At 51.5% G+C, this 17,735-nt stretch overlaps 1 protein-coding gene across 1 annotated transcript; it reads right to left on the minus strand.

Moving 5' to 3' along the window:
* Window positions 1–4,525: 4,525 nt before the first annotated feature.
* STOML1 (stomatin like 1) lies at window positions 4,526–9,932 on the minus strand. Its single transcript, XM_004594637.2, has 7 exons — window positions 9,706–9,932; window positions 8,849–8,955; window positions 8,272–8,421; window positions 7,955–8,158; window positions 6,343–6,517; window positions 5,772–6,011; window positions 4,526–5,489 (listed from the first exon to the last, which is right to left on the minus strand). Exons 1-7 carry the CDS (start codon window positions 9,836–9,838, stop codon window positions 5,296–5,298), a joined length of 1,203 nt encoding a protein of 400 aa, XP_004594694.1. The 5' UTR covers window positions 9,839–9,932; the 3' UTR covers window positions 4,526–5,295.
* Window positions 9,933–17,735: the final 7,803 nt, after the last annotated feature.

Below are 17,735 nucleotides of genomic sequence, written 5' to 3' on the forward strand. Positions count from 1 at the left end.
TTTTCATCTCCCGAATAACTACCCATGTGCTTGCTGGCCATCCCAGCTGCTGCCTGAGGAAATCTGAGCCCAAGTGCTTGGCCCCATCGTAACTGCCCTGTCACCACCGAGTTGGGAGAGCTAGGATTCTGCCCCATCCTGCTGTGTTTTGTATTTGCAAATATTTTCTCGCTGCTTGTGCTGCCTTTCTCATGGTCTTGCTGGAAGTGCCTTGTGAAAAAGTTTTCGATTTCACTGAGAGCCAGTTTATCAGCATTTTCTTTTCCTCTTTATTTACGGATTGTGCCTTTTGTCCTGAGGAATCTCTACCCAGGGGCCAGCACGTGGCACAGCAGGTAACACTGCCACCTGGGAGGCTGTCATCTATATTGTGTCCTGACTGCTCCACTTTTTTTTCTTTTTTTAAGATTTACTTATTTTTTATTGGAAAGTCAGATATACAGAGAGGAGGAGAGACAGAGAGGAAGATCTTCCATCTGATGGTTCACTCCCCAAGTGGCCGCAACGGCTGGAGCTGAGGCAATCCAAAGTCAGGAGCCAGGAGCTCTTCCAGGTCTCCCACATAGGTGCAGGGTCCCAAGGCTTTGGGCCGTCCTCGACTGCTTTCCCAGGCCACAGGCAGGGAGCTGGATGGAAAACAGGGTTGCTGGAATATGAACCGGTGTCCATATGGAATCCCAGACATGCAAGGTGAGGACCTTAGCCAGTAGGCTACCGTGCCGGGCCCAGATGCTCCACCTCTGATTCAGCTAGCTCCCTGATAATGCGCCTGGGAAAGTAGTGGAGGATGACCAAGTCATTGGCCCTGAAACCATGTAGGAGACCCAAAGCGGTGCCTGGCTTTGGCCTGCCCAGCCGTAGTCATTGCAGACCTTAGGGGAGTGGACCATCTGATGGAAGATTTCTCTTCCTCTCGCCTCTTTCTGTGTAACTCGGTCTTTCAAATAAATCATCTTTTCAAAAAAGAAATGAAGTAATTTCCTAAACAAGGTCACGGAGGTTTAATATTACCCTGTGATTGTTATGTTGCATTTTGCTTTTTCACTGACTGAAGATATCTCTAATTGTCTTAACTTCTCTTCTGAACCCCAAAGTGGCTTAACTTGGGGGTGTTGTTGGATTTCCAAAGCATCTGGGAATTTTCCAGATGGGCTTATAGTCTCGTGTCATTCCGATGAGAACACTCTGAGTGATGCCATTGTTTTCCGATTCGTTCAGATTTGATTTAGGGCCCAGAACACAGTTTGTCTTGCTCAAGTCCCACACGCCCTGGATGAGGAATGAGAGTCGGCTGGCGCTGGGTGGGGAACACATGGCTGCCGCTGATGGGGTCGACACAGCTGGGGGGTTACACAAAGCACAGCACTGGAATGTAGGATGCGAGTGTCTGTCCAGGATCCTGCGGGGACCCCAGCCCCATGGCCTGGCTTCTGGGGAAGACCCCACCAGCAGCAACCCCTGGGGAGACGGGCTGAGCATCAGTGAGAGTCTAGGGAGGGCCTCTGTGGTCCCTTGTGACCATGTGTCAATCACCGCCTTGGTCCTGCTCTGTTCGTCTGGAAGATGTTCTGATGTTTTCCCTTGAAGCCATTGCTGTCTAGGTTACACTGAGGGGACCTCGCCTGTCTGTGCCATTGCGGCCACTTGGGGAGTGAATCCCTGGACGGAAGATCTTCCTCTCTGTCTCTCCTCCTCTCTGTATATCTGACTTTGTAATAAAAATAATTTTTTTTTTACTTTCACATTTTTTTTATTATTCATCTATGAACTTTTCTTATGTAACACCGTCTCATAGGCTCTGGGATAATAAAATAAATAAATCTTAAAAAAGAAAAAGAACAGAACAGAAAAATTGTCGGTCAAAAGACATCTGGAGCCTGGGGCAGGGCCCCAAGGTCCCCGCCCCCTTGTCATTGTGTCTCTGCCTACTTTCTCTGGTGCCAGGACCCCAATCCCTTCTTCTTTTCCTCTCTCTCACCTGTCTCAGCTTAGGAGCATCTGACACAACTCCCACCTTCAATACTGGCCAGTGCAATAATAATGTTAATTTTATTTGAAAGGCAGAGAAACATGCACCGATTTTTTTTCTAGTCTCTGGTTCATTCTCACATGTCCTCAACAGCTGGGGCTGGGCCAGGAGCCAGGACCTCCATCTGGCTCTCCCGCGTGCATGGCAGGAACCCCAGAACTTGAGCACTTGCTGCTGCCTCCTGGGGTATGCGTGTGTGGGGAGCTAGATCTGGAGCACAGTGACTGGGAGGGACTTGAATGGGCATGTGGATGTGGGACATGAATGTGGTGGGTGGTGGCCACGCCTGCTGGATTGGATGCAATTCTACACCTGGGTCCCTGTGAGAACAGAAGCGGGAGTCCACACGGAGATTTCTATTGTGGCCATCAAAAGAGCTCAACAACGCAGACTGCAAACCCCTCGGTGTCCATCATGAATTGCAACCATCTGTCCTATCCTACACCCAGCTGTGACAACCAACAGACTGGTGCCAGTGTGGTGGCGCAGCGCATGAATCCCCCACTTGCCAGACGTCCCATATGGAAGTACTGGTTTGAGTCCCAGCTGTTCCACTTCCAACCTGACTCCCTGTAAAGGTGTCTGGGGAGAGAGAAGAGGATGGCACAAATACTTGGAAGACCAGGAAAGACCTGGAAGAAGCTCCTGGCTTCACCCTACTGAGCCATGTGTGAGCTGTATGTGGGTATGGATGAGCTGTGGCTGGGCTGAAACATCCAACAGTAAGAACCAGATTGGGTTGAAGGCCAGTCAGGAAATGTCACTGTTTCTGCTAGGATAGGAGGGGAACTGAGTAGGGCTGGCTCATGGACCCACTGGTATGTGTGAAATCTGGCATTGGGAGAGGTTCTGATGGAGGAGCCTGGGCAACTCCTCTGGCAGGACACAGTCTCAGCAGGTAAGCGCAAGAAGCATGATAGAAAACAGCCCAGAACAGGCCATGGAAAGTTTCCCACTGGCATACATTTGACATGGGTCAGGGGCAGACCAGGCTGAACCAGTTCACATCACCCACTGGCAAATCCGAGCACCAAAACGGAGTGTAGGTCGAGCCAGGTTTGGTCGTGACAAAAACCAGTGCACATTACGGAATGCCAAGGTGAAGTGACCTGTACCGGATGTGACTGCAGCGCCCAACCAGCACACGTGAGAACCAGGGAGGGAAGGGGCAGAGCCAGTAGGGGGAATGTGGGGGGTCACCTGCTAGACAGCTACTCCCACCAGAAAGCATGAGCTGAAATGGGGGCAGGCCAGACTAAGCAGGGCTACAACACCTGTGTGCCTCATGTGGACCAGATCAGGGAAAAGCCAGGCTGGGCTGATTGTTCCCATTGGTACAAACAAAAATTAGAGTGAGTGAGGGTTGATTGGGCTTAGCCGCAGCATCAGCTGGCAGAAGCTGGCACTGGGGGCTAATTCTGTCAAGTTACACTGCAGGAGTAGCCTAGGAAGGAAATAGTGGGCTCCTCCGTCTTGGGTTACCACTCCCACTAGAGGGCACGAAAAGCAGGATAGGGGCTGGGGTGGCTAGAGAGAAAGGCACCCACCAGCATGTGTGTGGGCTGGATAGTCAGGCTGGTTGGGTTGAACTAAGCTTCAATGCCCACTGACTTGTAGGAAGGCTGAATGGGATGTGGGACAGACTGGACCAATTTGCTGCTACACATACTGGCAAACCAGGATAGGGTGGGGGACTGGTGGGGGTTATTGTGGGTCGCTCCGACAAGGCTGCAGCTCCCATTGGTTTATGTGAGGGCCAACTGTGTGCTGGGCAGAATTGGGCTGGACTGCAGCACCCATTGGTTCCAGTGGAAGACAGGGCTGGAAACAGAACTGACCCAGCAATTGCAACCACCAGCTGATTGGGGCGATGGACTGTGCCGGGCCCTGTGCTTGCTAGTACATACAAGACTCTAGTCTGGGAACACCTCCAGACAAAGTTTCTTTGGGGATCTCCCCAATAGAACTGCTGGACTCAGAACCCAAAACATGAAAAGACAGAGGACAGAACAAGTCAGTCAACTACCTCATCCATATGTTGGCAGTGAAAAACTGGGCAAACAGAGACTCTAAGATGGACTTTGTCAATCAGTGGATTCTTCAGCGACCTCATCATGCTTGGAGTGGTGAGACTGGCAGCAATTCATAACTAGTGAACTATCACAACCACTTGAGCAAGACCCTCAGAGCATGCCCCACATCAGGGACCTGGGATGGGTGGGAGACTGGGTGGGGCTTCTCCCTTTATCTCCCCCTTTACCCCAGATACATGGAAATAATAGTCTTACCCACTTTCCTGTAGCCCTTGAACCTTTTTGCCCTAATTAACTATGTAATGAATGTAAAAAAAAAAATGCTCCAGGTTTCAGACTAGTCCATCGGCCATTTGGGGAGTCAATCAGACGGTGGAAGCTCTCTCTCCCACACTCTCTATAACTCTGTTTTTCAAATAAGTAGATACATAATTCTTTGTGTTTTTTTTTAAATTGTTTTTTTTTAATCATTCATGGCCAATGTGGCTTATACAAAATTCAGAACTCTTCCCTAGGGAGCCCCGGCGTCAGCTGTCCCTCACAGGAGGAAAGGGAACGGCTCACTGCGGTTTTGGCATTCCCCCCTCACTGTGGGAAGCAAGGGCTGTTCTTTAGATGGTGCGTGTTCCCAGCCCCTCTCCTGGCCTGCCTGGGCTGGGCAGGTGTGAAGCTGCTCCTGGCCCCAGACCCTCTTCTGAACATGCCCCCAAGCCCACTCTCCCTTCCTCCTCCTCCCTCCTTGGCCACATGTCGTACAGACCACATTTATTTATCCAAGGTTTCCACAGGAACACAGGGCCTTCCTACATGCTGCCCTGGCCAGCTTGTTGGGCATGCAAAACAGTGCTGGAGGAGGCATCGGGGTGTCCACTCTGTCCCGTACCCACCCCCAGCTGGGGTCCCCTGAGTCCCCTCAGAGTCCGGGGCCTTAGCCCTGTGTCTCAGATGCCCATGCAGGGACTGGCCAGTTGCCGTCAGGCTACGTTCTGTGCCTCCCACCTGTCTGGTCAGGTGGCCAGTGGGTGGGCGTGGCTCACCTCCCGGGTCCTGCAGGACAAGAGCTGGCCCTGAGAGCCACTGGAGGCTGGCGAGGTGGGCAGGCTGTGCTCAGACTTCTTGGCAGTCGTCTCTCCGTAGTGCAGAATGATTGGCAGCTGCTGTCTCCCCCTGGAAGCCCCCGTGGCTTGCATCCAGACCCAGGGCCTGGGCTGCAGATATCAGTGGCTGGGGCTGCTACTTGAGGGCCCTAAGCACAGCCTCCAGTTTCATGGCCACAGCCAGGTCACCCTTCACCTTCAGCCGCCCACTCATGTAAGCCCCCAGGGGCCGTAGCTCCCTGCATAAGAGGGCCCGCAGATCTGTCTCAGTGATCTCCACCACCACGTCAGGCACACCATCGGGCACACCGCGCCCCACCTTCCCTGGGCCTGTGGAGGAACGGGAGATAGCTCTGGCACATCCCATTGGGCGGGCTGCAGGGCACACATTCTTTGACCACTCAGTGTCTCAGGCTACCCATCTGTGAAGTGGGAAGGCACCCAGCTGAGTTCAGCACAGAGCCAGCCATGTGCTCTGGGCCCCTGCTAGAAGAGACCTGGCCTGAAGACTAGGCCTGAGCTTGACCACCTGGGATTCACCCCCGGAGTGGGCAGGGGCCTGGGTGGGTCTGAAAAGTCCCTGGCAGTCGATGTGGGGGTGGAGCACCCTACCTGTGCTAAGGTCGAGGAAGTAGACGCTCTGGGTGCCGCCCGGCAGGCCGATGTTGAACTGGTAGCAGGCGCCGACCTGGCTGACCAGGGCCTCAGACAGGAAGGGCTGCAGGGCAGCCAGCAGCCCCTCAGCCACGGGCAGCTTGGGGCTGGAGCTGGGGCTGGAGCTGGGGGCCTGCAGGGCCTGCGGGGTCTGTGGGGCAGGTGGCTCCACTTCACTCACCATCTCCAGGGTGTCTGCTGGGGAGCAAAGCATGGCGGGGTTGGGTGGGGTCACGGTGTGCTCAAGGCCAGGGTTGCCTTTTGGGCAGGGAGCAGGTTCCTCTTCCATCCCCTCCAAGCCTCTGTGGTACTTCTTCCTATTCTGCTGCCCCTTACATTTCCGCCTGAACCCTCCCCAGACCCTGTGGCTGGGTATCCCCCGTCCACCCAGCCTCCCATGCAAAGTTCTTTCTAGTGCCCTTCCTGTAACTGTGGCTGCCTCCCACAGGGATGCAGTCAGAACCCTGCAGCCATGCCTTAGCTCTGGCTGGCTACGGTATTCCTCCCTCCTTCCAAGCCATGTCCTCACCTGGCCCTGGGGGAGGGGTGCCTGCCCCCAGGATGTGCAAGGCCAGCTGCTGGAGGGTGCTGTCTAGGCTGGGCCCAGCTGGGCTGTCCTGTGGCGGCTGGAGCACTGACTCCACGGCCAGCTCCACACGGTCTACCTCCAGCCCCCAGGCTCTGGTCACGTCGTTCATTTCCAGCTACAGGTGGGGAGGTGTGGGGGACAAGGGAGCCATTCGAGTCAGCTGGAGGAGCTGAGGGCAGGGACTGGGGGGCTGTGCAGGAGCAGAGGGAATGGCAGGGGTGGGAGGGGCCCTGAGTCCTAAAGGATGAGAGAAGTAGCAGCAGGGCCAGGAGAGTGACCTGAGAGGGAGGTTGAGGCTGCCCCCAGAGGAGGAGAGGGAAGGGCTGTGAGGGACCTGTGGGCCAGTGAAACAGAGATCCCTGGGTGGGCCGGCCATGGTGTGAGCTGCCTCAGGTCCACAAATCTGGGAGAGGCAGGGGAACCTTCTAGAAGGACAGGGAAGGGGAGAAAGCCTACAGGTACCTGGGGGACACGTCTCTTCAGCATGCAGAGAGAATGAGTTAAGGAGGGAGGGAGCAGCCACAGATGGGGAGCAGGAGGGCAGAGGGAGGAGGTGGAGTTGCACCTCCAGTTCCTTGAGCCCCTGCTGTAAACCCAAGGGCTGGGAGCAACTGGGACCACAGCTCGGGTCTGCCCAGGAACTGCATCCAGCTGGCCACTGGCTAGTTCATGTGCTTGAGGCCGCAGGGACCTCCAGGACTGGCACTGACCTCACTCCCTCCCTGTCTTGAGTTCCAGCACCCCTGGGGAAAGCTTGTCCCTCCACACATACACCCCCCACCCCTGGACATGCTGGCAGTAGGGCTGAGTGTGGCTTCCAGGGCCGGGCATGCCTGTGTGTGGCCACTTCCATCTGGCCAGCAGCACAGGGTTGCAAGGTGCTTATGGGCCCAGCCCTTCAACACGCACACATGGACATACAGACATACATGCACACACGCATACAAACACAGGCTGAGAAAGAGCTGGACATTCCCTAGGCCCTTTGCCCTGCTTGTCACAGTGGGTGAGACAGTCCCCATCAGAATGCCTGGCTCCAGTCCTGGTCCCTCCGCTTCCAACCCAGCTTCCTGCTGATGCCCGCCGGGGGAGGCAGCAGGTGATGGCTCTTGCCCTTGGGCTGCTGCCACCCACGTGAGAGACCCAGCCGGCAATCCTGACTCCACGGCTCAACCCTAGCTCTTGTCCTCGCAGGGAGTGAAGCAAGGGATGGAAGATTCTTTGATGACCCGTCTCTCTACCTCTCAAATGCAAGAACAATCCAAGGAGGGAAACAGAAAACCACAGAGACGCCCCCTGCCTGCCTGGTACTTCTGGCCTCGGAGGGTGGGGTCCCTGGAGGAATCCTGAGGCATCACAGCAGGGGAGGTGTGTGGGCCTCAGCAGGGAGAGGCAGGGCTCTGGGGGTTCCTAGGAGTACAGCCTCCCATCACCTGCCTTAAGCCAGCCATGCCCGGGCTCTGGCCACACTCTGAGGGTGCCACGTAAGGAAGCGGACGCCCCGGTAACCGCTGCCAGCCCCCGTCCACCCCTTGCCAGGGCGCTGCCTCACCAGGAGCTGGTCACTGATCTTGAGCTTCTCGGTTTGGATCTCCCGCAGTGGCCGCTTGAGCAGAGCCTTGGTCATGGCGCTCTGGGCTGTCATGCGAGTGGCTGTGTTCAGGTCCCTCACAGTCATCACCGACAGCACCGGGTCCCGAATGTGGAACTGCACGTCGGACCCCACGGACAGCAGGGCTCCGTCCTTGGAGGCCAGCTGGTGTTGCAGGGTGGGAGGGGACACTAGAGGGCTGCACGGGACCCTCCCACCTCCACCCCTACCCCGACCCCACCGCTTCCACCAAGGTTGCTCGCTGGCAAGCCCCTGACCTTGCAGGGAGGGACGCTGAAGGCTCGGGTGCGCAGGTCCACCCTCTGGAAGGAGTCGATGAAAGGCAGCAGCAGGACCATGCCTGGCCCCTGGGGCGTGCGGAGCCGGCCCAGCCGGAAAACGACCATGCGCTCATAGGTGGGCACGATCTGTGCATGGCAGCCGAGCCAGGAACAGGAGGCGATCAGCCCAGACTGGCCAAAGATGCCCATCCACCCATCCACCTGTTCAGGGCCCTTCCTTCTCGGCCTGTCCCTTGCCTCGACAGCCAACAGGCTCCTGTTCCTTTTGTCCTGGGGGACACTCTATTGGAAGCTCCACATGATTCATGCCAGGAGACCAGCTGCCCCCGGGTCAGCCAGGGAAGGGGCAGGGCTCTCCAACGGTACCCCCAGCCCGTTCTTCCTTCTCCCCTCTGTGCCACCTCTTGGCCTGCGTCAGGCACCACCTACTGGGCACTGACACACCCACCCCCCCAAAGAAGCGTGACCTAGTCAAGACCTATGGGCGTGCTTCGGTTGGGGTGGGGAGCCTTCCTGGCTCCTGGGCACTGGAAGTGGGGCCAGGAGGCCTTACCTTCAGGGCAAACCAGCCGGAGATGGGGAAGGTAAACAGCAGCAGGAGGAAACCCAGCAGGCTGACCAGGCCGTGGCACAAGCAGGAGGGCCAGCTCTGGGGTGCCTCTGGGGGCCAGAGAAGAGGCAGTCAGGGAATGCCAGCAGGTACCTGGTCCAGAGCCCCTTCAGGGGGTCCTCCCTGCTCAGGGTCACCTGGAGGTGGTTGCTTGCCTGCGGTGTCCCTGTCCTCAGGCAGGTTCCTTGCAGCTGGGGTGCTCTCCTCCCCAGGGTCCAACGACCCCTCACCAAGCCTTATTCTCTGCTGTCCAATGGTGCTGAGTCTGAGACCCACGCACGGGGTGCTGCTCTGCCTGGACGGAGTGGGGCTGACCCACTTGCCCAAGGCAGATGGCTGGCTGCCTGCCTGCCTACTCACAAGTGGCCCCAGCCACGTGCACCGGACCCCAGCCAAGGGCACTCCATTCCTCCTCTACCTGCAGCCCACGGGGGGGAAGGGGTTTCTACCACCAAGAAGCATTTCAATCCAGTCCACCAGGCTTGTGGAGAACAGGGCTAGGAAGCCCAACTGGACAGCCAGGGAGCCCTTGGGCTCCGGGACTCCGCAAGGCAGAGCCAGAGGCCCAGAGAAGGGACCGTGTCCAGGCTGACAGGCACCTGCCTCTCCCCCCACTCTCCCAGCGAGCCACTGGAGGCTTTGGCGGGGGGAGAGGCAGGCCTCCGGGACACACCCTGCCTTCATGCACCTTCATCAAACACTGGCGGTGCTACCCTCTGCCCTCGGGAGTCCTCCTCCAGGACGATTCCTGGGAGGCAGAGGGGGCCCGGGCATGCATGCATGCTGGACGGCCCACTCACCGGCCCCCGGCCCCACGCCGCCCCGCTCCGGTGACCAGCAGCCTTTCTGTGAGCCCAGAAAGCCGAAGCTCGACTGCTGGAAACGGTCAAAATCTCCCAGCGGCAGCGCCCGGTAGCCGGACCTGCCCAGCATGGCTGTGGCTTGACAAGGGGGCGCGGCCAGCCCGGTCAGCCGCCAGCCAGCCCCCCACTCACCGGCCCCGCCCTGCCGCCGCCGCTTCCGGCTTCACCGGCGCCCTCCTGGTCTGGGTTCTGCAGTCACACAGCGCCCCCGAGCGCTGGGAGGACCGAACTGCGGGCCTGGCCTGAGGGACGTGGCCTCTTCCTCTTGGAAGTCAAGATGGGCTGGCACAGGACACTCAGCACTGCTTGCTTGGAGAGTGGTGGCATAGGCATGTCTCTCTTGCAGTAGTTTCTGTAGATCCCCAGAAGTGAGTTGGCTTGCCAAGTGAGCACAGTCAGCCGGTCGCTGGTGGGGTTAGTGTAGGGAGCCTCTGTTAGGCAAGGCCACTGTTCCTGCCAGGCCAAATCAGGCTGAGCCAACCTCTCACCAGTGTACATGAGATCTGTCACTGGGAGGTGGCATTGAACCCAAACAATTGGCACCCAACATGTGGGGCTTTCGTGAAACCGAAAGGAAGTCGGAACACTCAAGGTAAACCAACTTTCGGGATTTTATTTAATGAGAGATATTTTAGATGAAGGCAGTGGAACTGAAAGGAAAAAAAAGAGCACTCAAAAGCAACATTTTGGAAGCTCATTTAAAACAGGAAATTCTAGTCCAAGGCAGTCAAACAAAAAGGGAAAAATAGCGGCTAAAGTCCTCACCTTGAACGCACCGGGATCCCATATGGGCACCGGTTCTAATCCCGGCAGCTCCACTTCCCATCCAGCTCCCTGCTTGTGGCCTGGGAAAGCAGTCGAGGACGGCCCAAAGCCTTGGGACCCTGCACCTGTGTGGGAGAACCGGAGGAGGTTCCTGGCTCCTGGCTTCGGATCGGCGCAACACCGGCTGTTGCAGTCACTAGGGAGTGAACCACCGGACGGAAGATCTTCCTCTCTGTTTCTCCTCTCTGTATATCTGACTTTGCAATAAAAACAAATACATTTTAAAAAGAAAGAAAACAGGAAATTCTAGAAAAAGGAAGCAAAACCAAAAGGGAAAAAATACACTCTAAGCAAACGAACTTTTGGCATTTCATTTAAGATGGGAAATTCTAGTTCAATCTGGGAACAGTATGTAGAACTTCTCCAGGGTTTGCTACTAGGAACTGGAGTTAAGGTTAAAAAGAGTCAATATGATGCTTTGTGTTTTTTGATTACTAAGCACTGTTATTGGTTTAAACCTAACGCCAGAAGTATGTTAAGTCATAGGATATGGAAGAAGGTATTAAGAGCTCTCAGAAGAGCACAGCAAGGAAAAATAATCCCTGCAAATATATGGACTTTGGGCCTGGCACGGTGGCTTAGTGGCTAATGTCCTCGCCTTGAACGCACCGGGATCCCATATGGTCGCCGGTTCTAATCCCGGTTGCTCCACTTCCCATCCAGCTCCCTGCTTGTTGCCTGGGAAAGCAGTCAAGGATGGCCCAATACTTTGGGATCCTGCACCCGCATGGGAGATCTGGAGGAAGTTCCAGGCTCCTGGCTTCAGATTGGCTCAGCACCGGCTGGTGCTCCTCCTCTCTGTATATCTGACTTTGCAATAAAAATAAATAAATCTTTAAAAATAAATAAAGCTTGATTTATTTTAAAAAATATGGGCTTTATGTTCACTCATTTCATTGGCCCTCCAGCCACTGTAGTCAGACTTCGAAGCTTCCCAAGAAATACTTTCAGAAATAAAGTCTTCCTGTTTTTTTAAAAATATTTATTTCTTATTATTTTTTTACTTCATTAATTACATTGTATTATGTGACACAGTTACATAGGTACTTGGGTTCTCCCCACCCCTCCCCAAACCCTCCCTATTTCTTATTATTTTTTAAGATTTATTTTATTTTCATTACAAAGTCAGATATACAGAGAGGAGGAGAGACAGAGAGGAAGATCTTCCGTCCGATGATTCACTCCCTAAGTGACCACAATGGCCGGTGTTGCACCTATCCGAAGCCAGGAGCCAGGAACTCTTCCAGGTCTCCCACACGGGTGCAGGGTCCCAAGGCTTTGGGCCGTCCTCGACTGCTTTCCCAGGCCACAAGCAGGAAGCTGGATGGGAAGCAGGGCTGCCGGGATTAGAACCGGTGCCCATGTGGGATCCCGGCGCGTGCAAGGTGAGAACTTTAACCACTACACTATCGCGCCGGGCCTGAGCCTTCTTCTTTGAAGAAAGAAGGAAAATTAAGACCATGTCAGTCAGTGGATGAACTGGTGTCTGGACCTTCTCCACCTTCAATGATCCATGTAAATTTAGCTCAAGGGAAGGATGGAAGCGGACATCTTACAGCCAAGCATTCCTCACAGTCTAGGGCTACAGTCCCTTCCCGTTCGTCATCCTCATCCTCCAACAGTGCCAAACGCTCTGAAAGTTTTGCGTGCTTTCGAGAAGTTCTAGGGTAAAGCCTATCAATAATGCAATAAGACAAAGAAGCAGGAAAAGGTGAATGTTCGCAATTTTGTTAATGTGTCCAGGTTGTTCAGTGTATGTCTCTTAGGAATGCTGAGGAAACTGAAATATGGGTGTTCAGTTTAATGGGTGGATTTCACAGTCATGACCATTTTTTCCTCTTAAGGTTTCGGTTCAAACTGAGTTATCATGGTGACTTTAGCTACTAGGCCACCGCGCCAGGCCCATGACTGGAGAAATTTAGCCTAAATCATTTTAGAAGAAAATTTGTTTTTCCAGTTTAGAAGTTAGTGGCAGGATGAGGCTCAGCAACAAGAAAGGAGGAATCATAACACAAGTTCGCACATTGATATCTCCACCATGCAGTTTGCAGGCCAGGGAGAATTTTTGGGAATCCAGGCCCAACTCCAATATAATCATGAAGCAATCACTCAGGTTCAGAGGTGTGCCTTAAGGGCCTCGGACAGGGTAGAAGATTGAGGGAAACCTCACGAATCCTTTTTGAAAATTTGTCAGAGCAGTTATGAGGCTTACACAGATTCCATAGCTCGATCGACTGAAACTGTCTCCTGTGCCATTTCACAGATGTGTGAGAAACGCTTTTGCAAACTTTGGCTTACGAAAACGCTGATACAGACTGCCAAAAGGCCCTACGCCCTATCCTAGCGTCAGGGAACAGCCTTAATTAAAACTTGCACTAATATTGGATCAGAAACTTACAAAGCCAATTTATTAGCTGTTGCTCTACGTTCTGGAATGAAACAAAACTGTCTTAAATGTTACGCTTGTGGAAAATTGGGACACATGTGCCGTGACTGTCGTAAGGGCAAAACATCTAACTCTTCCAGCCTGGTCTCTAACAAAGCAAGCGCTAACGTCCTCCTGGGCTTTGTCCAGTGTGTGAGAAGGGATTTCACTGGGTTATTGTTGGACATTCCCAGCTACATTAAATACATCTCTTTTAAAACAACAAAAGGGGAGAGGATGGGAACCCCTATCACCAAAATACAAACTAATGAAAGCATTATTCGCTTTAAAATGTTTAAGTCGATATGAAGATGGAAGCACAAAAATAGACAAACACTGACACACTCCATCTTCACAGATAGAACAACTACCAGGAAGTAAAGGATGGGAGAGGGGGACTGTAAAGGTTTAGGGGAGAGGTTTGCTCTTATCCTTACAGACAGTGGAGAGTGCTGGCTCCCCACTAGATGTCTCCACTTGAGATGGGAAAAAAGAACGAACCAAATTTAACTTTCAAGGTAACCAAGCCATTTATTGCTAGAACGAGACCTTTATCCTTATCCGCTTCTGTGACTTCCAGAGCTAAGCTGCCTACGCCTATGTGGGGTCAACTAAAATGATTAACACAAAAAGGTACCAGCCTAGTGAAGAAAACTGTCTTTTAACGCTGAAACACTTTTCTTACTGATGCTAGCTATTACCTCGGTCACATCCTCACAGGCAAGTAATTTTACTTTCTGGATTTATATTCTTAACCCACCTTTCAAAAGGCCAGGAACTTGGTATACTACAGTTCCAGTATACATTAACGAAACTATTTGGTTGCCAGGTCCGTATGATCTTAGGGGACCTCTTAAACCTGAAGGAGAGGGGATGATATTAAATGACACTTATCAGACAGGTTCTGATGGCATACCTATCTGCATAGGACATGAGGGACACTGTTTACATGCATATTCTGTCATGGTTGATGGCTCTTCAAGATCAGAGAAATACCTCCATTGTCTTTAGCAATGTACTGGATTTTACGGTCATATCCTTAACCAGACTCACTCAAGACCATTATGTCAGCCTCCAGTAAAGCCAAAGTCATCTCATCGGATACATTGGGGATCTTGCGCAGGGCCTGGACTCCGTTCTCTGATGAATATTTCCTATGGAAACATCGATTATAACCCTATAGGAAGTGCACAGAGTCACAATACTCAGTGACAACTGTATTGGGAGGCCCATGATGATTCTCTTCAAATAAGAATAAACATCCCAGATTCTATCACCTGGCACTCAGGAGGCTGGTCCCCTCCAGCTCCAGCCTAAACAAATTCATCTGTGGAAATTAGTAATGGCACTCGAACCATTTGAGATTTGGTAGGGACAGGTTGCTAACAAGTGGTTCCTTTTCATTTCTCATCAAGAAAAATCAGACAGTCCCTATTGGGCTTGTGTTATTTACCTTTTGTTCTTTTAGCTGGAATCACCACGTGGAATCAATCATTAGGTTTAGTTTCCTGTACAAGGTGTTCCTTCTATACTTGCTTGAATTCTAGTATTAACATTAATTTTTCCTCCCAGTCTACATATGTTTTAAGAGCCCGTGTAGGTATTTGGCTGCCAGTCCAGTTGTCTAGACCCTGGGCAAAAAAATCAAATACCGTCCTCCTTCGCATGATTCTTCATGAAGTAAAGAAGAGATTTAAAAGATCCATAGGGCTGCTAATCACTGCTATCCTTGACATTATTGTTATTACGACATCTGCTGCAGTTGCAGGGACTGCATTACATCAGACAGTACAAACAGCTCATGTCGTCCAGCAATGGCATCAACATGCAGAAGCTTTGTGGAAATCACAATGACAAATTGATGGACAGTTATATGCAGAACTCACGGACTTGGAATCAACTGTGCTGCTGTTGGGAGATCAACTACAGTCTGTCAATCAAAGACTTTCATTAAAATCTGACTGGAATTATACCTCCTTTGGTGTTCGCCTCACTCCTTGGAATCAATCTTTGTTCTGTTGGGATAATGTAAAACATCATTTGTTGCACCATGGAAATCTCTCTGGTCAACTGTTTAAACTAGAACGAGAAATTAGTTCTACATTTTCAGAGAAGTTACATGAGGTTTCAGGGTTAAGTCTTTTACCTGATTTTACTGAACATATGTCCTCTATTAGTTTTTGCCGATGACTGTTTTATGGAAAAATAGGAATTATTATTTTGATTGTACTAACAGTATGCCTTTTTGCATTATGTCTCTGTTTAGTGCAAACGCGGATCAAACGATACCAACTAATAATGGAACGACAACACAGTATTAATATATTCACACCTCATAATTCTCTAAGAAGGGGGAAATGAAAGGTTAATTGTAAAGGTGACTGTACTCCTGGAAGTCTGGACTCTCCAAAGAGACACCTGCATCCTGTTAACAAGCAAAGCTCCTGTTTCCTGAAACACTGGGAGGCAGACAGGAGGTAGGGAGAATCTTGGAGTTTTTGGATTTATGGGAAAGACAGCTACCTTTGAGGCATGCTGTTTTATTACTGTCTGCATTGAAGTGATATGATCAGGACCCCCAATCTATACATTGTAAATTCCTATTGCATGCTTTCTGTTTTGTGTCACTGTTAGCCCCTAATCATGTACTTGCCCACTGTCACGTAGCTTTTGATTCTTTTACTGTAAAACCCCATGATTATTTCATTCAGGGCACTTCTTGCTTATGGCAAGAGGTTGCCCCTTGGACTAGAAATTAAAGTCAACTCACTCGCCTTGGAGTCTCGCTTGGATTCACTGAATCCCAACAGGCAGGGCCAAATGTATTTACAGAGGCCAACAAGGAGACCAGGATGCACCATGGCCCAGGAGGAAAAGAGAAATTATTATCAAAAGGGTCAGGGGTTGGTAAAATTGAAAAGTAGATAGGCTCTTTGGGGAGAAGGAAAGAAGAATTCCAGGGTTCAGACTCAAGAATATCCACCCGAGGCTCATAAATATTGCTATTATTGGTTAAAAAAGTGAGAAGTGGCTCCCAAGAAAGAGCCATCAGCAGTAACGGGGATTGGGCAGGAAGGCCCACTGAACCTTGGAGCACAATACTCAGTTATTGGTTGCAACAGCAGAGCAAAGTAGAACTACCAATATCAGGCTGGTGGGGTGAGGGGTTGGGGATAAGCATTGGGCCTGACCCACCAGTCCCTTAAGGTGCCCCCATGTCACTCAACGTTGACACGGGGCTGGCCTGCTTTTTCTCCATCTCCTAGGTCTCTTCGGTGGTGGCTTGCTCAGGGAGAGATGCCGAGGTTGTTTTGTTTCAGGGGCATGCTTTGGTGGAGGGATTCTAGGGTTTGACATTTTGAGCAGGTATCCAAATGGGCTATGGAGCAGTTTTTGGAAATATACAAGCAAAACCTCTTTCCATCTTTAGCAGAGGATTTGGCCCCTCCCATTGTTGGGTGGCCAGGTCCTTCCATCTAACTAGGGGTAGTTAAGTTGGCCCAGTTCAAGGTCTCCAATGACACACTGCTGGCAATTCCCCAGAAGGGGAAATCTGTAATAAATAGGGCCAAATTAATATGCTGGGAGTGGTGGTGGTAGTGCTAGTATATTCCTCCTTTTTGTTTTTCCAGCATAGCCTCAAGGTCTTGATATTTTCTTTCAACAGTACCTTGGCCTTGGGGATTATATGGAATACCTGTAGTATGCTTAATAGTGTACTTTAAGCAAAAGGAGGCAAACATCTTAGGTGAAAGAATGAAAGGGTGGATACGTTGGGCCTTTTCAGAAGCAATAGTAAGGCCAATGGTTTGAAGATCAATTACTGCTTGCTAAAATGCTTCCTGTAGATTGGAATGAACCATGAGACTATTATCCATATAATGAACCACTGTCAAATCAGGAATAATTAGTAAAGATTTTAAGGCAGAGAAGACATATATTTGACAGAGAATGGGGCTATTTTTCATTCCTTGAGGGAGGTTGGTCCATCAAAACCTCTGCGCTGGAACGGTAATATTGGGGATAAGAACGGTAAAGGTGAAGTGCTCTCTCTATCAGTGGGGTGAAGCGGGGTGCTAAAACAGCAGTCCTTTATATCCAAAATGTGAACAGCTGGCCGTAGGGAGCGCTGTTGCTGAATTGAGCCCATCTTTTGCGTTTGGGCATTAATGGCCCTAAGATCGTGGAGGAGACGAAAAGTATTGGTGGGCTTCTTTGCAAGCACAGAAATAGGGGTATTAAAAAGGGGGGTATTAAAGGGGCTTTGCAAACAAAAAATAGGGGTAGAGGGCTCCATATGACCCATATCTAGCTGCTGCACGAAGGCATTTAACTGATTCAATTTTTGTCGAGGCAAAGGCCACTGCTCCACCCACACAGGGCAATCATCAAGCCGTTGTCATTTGACGGGGGGCATAGCAGGAATGGTGGGCTTCAGGATTGGGGGTACTCAGTAAACTTAGGATCCTCGCACCCTCCTTGTAACAACAGATCTTCAAGAAAAAGTTTCTCCGCGGTGTTGATCACAGCGTCCATACTTCCCAACAAATCTTGCCTGAAAAGATGGTTGCCTAATCCGCTTACGATTGAAGGCTAGATGTGCCAGCAGGGTCTCTCCAGTTCACAGGATTTTTTTTTTTTTTTATTAAATAAAGCAAACATTTATTAAATTGTGATAAAAACATTCCCTCAAATTACAAAACCTGAGTAAGAAAAA

This window comes from Ochotona princeps, chromosome 6, assembly GCF_030435755.1.
Source record: "Ochotona princeps isolate mOchPri1 chromosome 6, mOchPri1.hap1, whole genome shotgun sequence".
In the NCBI taxonomy this organism is placed as follows: domain Eukaryota; kingdom Metazoa; phylum Chordata; class Mammalia; order Lagomorpha; family Ochotonidae; genus Ochotona; species Ochotona princeps.

Coding starts and splice junctions, on each gene's coding strand:
- STOML1 (XM_004594637.2), bottom strand. CDS start 9,838: ATGCTGGGCAGGTCCGGCTACCGGGCGCTGCCGCTGGGAGATTTTGAC. Junction 8,956..9,705: donor CGGCGTGGGGCCGGGGGCCG/GTGAGTGGGCCG, acceptor TCTGGCCCCCAG/AGGCACCCCAGAGCTGGCCC. Junction 6,012..6,342: donor CACCCCTCCCCCAGGGCCAG/GTGAGGACATGG, acceptor TTTGCTCCCCAG/CAGACACCCTGGAGATGGTG.